Source organism: Pteropus alecto, unplaced genomic scaffold (assembly GCF_000325575.1).
Source record: "Pteropus alecto unplaced genomic scaffold, ASM32557v1 scaffold61, whole genome shotgun sequence".
In the NCBI taxonomy this organism is placed as follows: domain Eukaryota; kingdom Metazoa; phylum Chordata; class Mammalia; order Chiroptera; family Pteropodidae; genus Pteropus; species Pteropus alecto.
Window position 1 is genome coordinate 19,382,967 of NW_006434835.1, and position 4,604 is coordinate 19,387,570.

The 4,604-nt window shown below is 45.9% G+C and overlaps 1 protein-coding gene across 1 annotated transcript in view; it reads right to left on the reverse strand.

Moving 5' to 3' along the window:
- CAPN14 (calpain 14) overlaps positions 1 to 3,750 on the reverse strand; it is a 26,063-nt gene extending 22,313 nt beyond the window's left edge. The window contains exons 1-3 of the mRNA XM_025045661.1: positions 3,728 to 3,750; positions 2,887 to 3,061; positions 2,218 to 2,283 (exon numbers count right to left, since the gene is read on the reverse strand). Coding sequence (XP_024901429.1) covers positions 2,218 to 2,283; positions 2,887 to 3,061; positions 3,728 to 3,750 — 264 coding nt within the window. The remainder of the gene's footprint in view (positions 1 to 2,217; positions 2,284 to 2,886; positions 3,062 to 3,727) is intronic.
- Between the last annotated feature and the right edge of the window lie 854 nt (positions 3,751 to 4,604).

Consider the following 4,604-nt stretch of genomic DNA (forward strand, 5'->3'; position numbering starts at 1 on the left):
ACAAACTGGGTCAGCCACTATGGAAAACAGTATGGAGATTCCTCAAAAAACTAAGAATTGATCTACCGTATGATCCAGCAATCCCTCTACTGTATTTACCCCAAAGACTTGAAAACCCATATCCAAAAAGATAATTTGCACACCGATGTTCATAGCAGCATTATTCATGGTGGCCAGGACAGGAAAGCAACCGAAGTGTCCTATGATAGAGGATTAGATAAAGAAGCTGTGGTATATATATACAATGGAATGTTACTCCCATAAAAAGAGATGAAATAGTGCTATTTGTGACAACATGGGTGGACCCTGAGATAATCATGCTAAGCAAAATAAGCCAGCCAGAAAAAGTTGAAAATCACATGATACCACTTATATGTGGGATATAAACCTAAAAGCAACAAATGAACAGGACAAACAAACAGAGACTCATGGACATGGACTATAGACTAGTGGTTACTAGTGGGGTGGGGGAGGAGGAGGGAGGTAGATGGGGTAAAGGGGGTCAAATATAGGGTTTAGGGAGAGGGTAAAGTAGTTAAAGGGGATCAAATATATGGTACCTGAAGGAAACTGGACTTTGGGTGGTAAACACACAATAGGATATACAGATGTCAAATTATAATGTACACCTAAAAATTATATAATGGTATTAACCAATGTTACCCCAATAAACTTAATTAAAAGTTAAAAAAAAAAGGTTGAATGGTGACCCCTTAAAATATGTATCTATCCAGAACCTGTTGATGTGATCTTTCACTTAATTACATCTGCAAAGACCCTATTTGTAAAAAGGGTCTTCGAAGATGTAATTAAGTGAAAAATCTTGTGATGAAATCACCCCGGATTAGGGTGGGTCTTAAATCTAATAACAAGAAAACAAAAGGGGGAGAAGACAGGGGAGAAGGCCGTGTGAAGACGAGGCAAAGATTGGAGCTATGCTTCCCAAGCCGAGGGATCCTGGGAGCCGCCATTGGCTGTAAGAGGCCAGGAAAGACTCTGCCCCAGAGCCTTCGGAGGGAGTGAGGCCTGAATGACTCTGGCCTTCAGAACTATGAAAGAATAAATTCTGTGGTTTTAAGCCATCCACTTTGTTGTGGCAGTTTATTGTGGCAGCCCTAGGACATGAAGACAGCGACTTGGAGGGTGGTTGTGAGGATTGAGTTAATGTTTGTAAAGCAGCTAGGAGAGTATTTAGCACATAATAAGTGCTAAATTTGGTTAAATATTATCAAATAAATATAAAAATATATAAATAGAAACATGTGAATATTAACAAAATATACATTTTGTTAAATGGATATGAAAAATTAAAAGCTTTTAGGACACACACAAACATGATTGATGGAGATCTAGGAGGAAGAAGAAGTCAGGTGTGAGTTGAGTTCAAGAAATCTGAAACAGAATTAAAGGGAATTGGAGAACTTTTGGGAAGTCAAGCTTTCTAGAGGATATCAGAGTTTCTTTAAAATAGAACCTGCTGATTTTTTACCTCCACACTTTGCACACTCTGCCAGGAATTCCCTTCTCTCCTCATACAGATCTACCCATCCTTTGGGGACCAACTCAATATCACCTTCTCTATTAAGCCTTTTCTAACTCTACTCCAACCCAACCAGGTGAATGTCTTCTCTCCTACCTCTGAACCCCTAAAGCCTTTCGTCTATGCTTTCTTCTCTCAGTTTCTACTTTCTTCCTTATGGTTTGTCTCCATACTTGACCATAAGGCAGTGTCTCTTTCTGATTCTTCTTTCCGTCAATGCTCAATAGAGCTCAACAGGTAAATAGCAGTGGACGGAAACTGGGAGACTGTTGAACAGGAGCAAGTGAGAAAGAAGCAGGCATTTGGGAGGGGAGACCCAGTTATAGTGGCTCTCACAGGCAGCCCAGAGCAAAGTGAAGCTCAAGGAAGGGTTGTAAGCCACAGCAGGGAGAGATGGCCAGTTGGCTGGGGCTTCCCTGTGGGAAGAGAGGTTGGGATGGTGCGGTGATGGCAGCAGAAGCTGGACTCACCACTTCACCCCAGAAAATAGGTACAGAAGAATAGGGGGCACACCACCTGCTTTGGCAGGCCCTAGAGGACCCTCCAGAGAATCTATGCCCCGCCCCCCACGACTGGCACAGATAATAACATTCACCAAGATGACCCCAGGCATTGGTGAGAAGCCCTGGGAGAAAGAGGGAGGTTGCAGGGAAACTGAGGGGTGTGGTTCCACCCACCTTCCTGATTCCTATGAGAGTGTAGGCATGGCCGTCCACCAGCCCGTTCTCCAGCACCCTCTCATCCTGTAGAGACAAGAGCACTCCTGTCAGTCCTCTGCTGTGTCAAGCTTATCCAGGAGTCGTGGAGACCCACTTGGCTGGAGCAAGGGGTTACGAAGAGCAGGTGGGAGAAACCCACAGTACACTGCACCGTGTTACAGTTTTCATAGCTCCTTAGCACCTACAGGCTCATTTGAGCCTTTAAGTCAGGGTGCCACTCTACAGTGATTATATCCTCGCTTTACAGGGGACAAACTCAGATTCAGAGCCGCTAAGTTGTCATGAGAGGTGACACAATGGTCATTAGTGGAGACACAGCTGAACCCAGGATTCCCTACTCCAGTTCCATGTTCTTGGTTGTTACTAAATTATATAGTAAAGACTAACTATGCTAGGAAAATACCATGCATGTGGTTGACACTCAACTGCCAGCTCCGTTCTCTGCATGCTACCCGTATCCTACAGTGGCCTTCCCAGCCCTGAGGCTGCTCTGCTTTGAACATCGGGACTGTAGGTGCAGGAGTGGTGAAGTCTTGGGGCCACACCGAGGTGTGAGCAGCAACTGGCAGGTGAAGAGGATGGCAGCAGGGGAGAAGGACAACCTGCCAGTGCCCAGCCCGGTCTCACCCCTGAGTGAGTCTGGCAGCCGATGAGGGTTCTGCCGTAGTTGGCTCGGGTTAAGATGTCCCAGAGGTTTCTAGGGGCTTCTGCCAGTTTGATGGTCACTGTCACCCCTCCGGTGAAGTCCAAAAGGGCTTCAGAAACCTGTCCACATTGCAAGTCTTCATAGGAGCCAGAGAGCCTGCCCAGGAAAGGAGTAAATGTGGGAAGAGAAGGGAAGGGGCATTTATACTGCAGCCTGGGATGGTCCCAATGGCCTCGTGAGCCCTGTGCTTGATTATTCCCTAGGCATGTGCCTGCTACCTCTTCCTTCTACTCCAGGGGCAAAGGGGGAGTTCCTGTCTCTGTTAACAATTCTATCCATTAGGGAATGCAAAACTCCTGAACACTAATCAGATGGAGTGACCTCTCCATAAAAGACTCTGGATATATCACTTCTATATTCACTGAATCATGTGTCAGTATCTCACTTCATAAACTTTACCTACCTCCTCTTGCTCTCCCTCAATATTGTTGAGAGAGACAAAGAGACAGGGAGGGGTGGAGGTGGGACAGGGAATATTCTTTGTCTTACTTAGCATAGGCCTTTTCAAGAAGAGCCCCCCAGAACAAGTTCTTGTAGGTGGAAGAGACAAAGACCAGCTGGCCAACTTCATTCACAGGCAGTCGGTCATCTATCACGACAGGAACCCACTTCCCAAAGTGCCAGAACTGGAAGGAGAGAGTGTCCACTGGTGAGTGAAGATTGCCATGGAAGATGGTCAGCCCAGGAGACAGAGACGTGACTCTTCCAAGAACCTTCTTTTCTATGTACACCTCTAGGATGGGGCACAGGGGGAACACTCACCCAGAACTGGAAGATGCCGGCATACTTCTCAGTGAAACTCTGATTCAGAGGAACGACGCGGCTCAGGAAGTCCTGGTGCAAAGTCAGAGCTTGCAAAGCAGCCAAGAACCAGCAGTCACCTAAGCCAGACAGCACACAGTATCTGCATGGATGTACTATACATGCATGCACATTCTACAAGTATCCGCATGGATGTACGGTACATGCATGCACAGTCTACAAGTGTCTGCATGAATCTACTGAGGATTACTTGCATGCAAGAAATGCCTGGTCCCAATTACTATCCTCTCTGGGCTTGTAAACTAGCTTAAGAGAAGGGAATTATATACCAGGGAGAAAGAGGGTGAGTGAGAAGAGTATAGAGAAGGGGAAGGACATTGGCTGGAATCCAGACTTGCCACTAAGAACTGGGCCATATTCCTGAATCATCTGTTAGCTTCTTGGATGCCCCATCTGTTAGCTTCTTGGATGCCCTGTACCCAACACAACCAAACTTCTAAGTCCTGCTGTAATGATTTACCTCTTTGGGGGAAAACCTTAACCCTCTAGACTCCATTTCCCTGTCTGTGAAATGAGTATCACTACATTTGTGCCTTCCCTCAGAGCTAAGGGTTGTTTATATTACTCTATAAAAGAAAGCTGAAGTGAGAATAGGCCTTCTTGGACACTGTTGTGGGGTGTCTAGTGACTGGTGTGCCAAGAAGGGCTCATTATGGAAACTAAAGTAGAGTGAGCACATTTTCCCAGGACAAAACTGAGACCTGGAAACCAGTAACGAGGATTATCATTAGGCAGGTTTTGACATCCCCGTGCATCCCTACAGGATCAGCTGTTATCATTTTCCCAGAACAGGACACAGCGAGTCAAGGTGAACGGG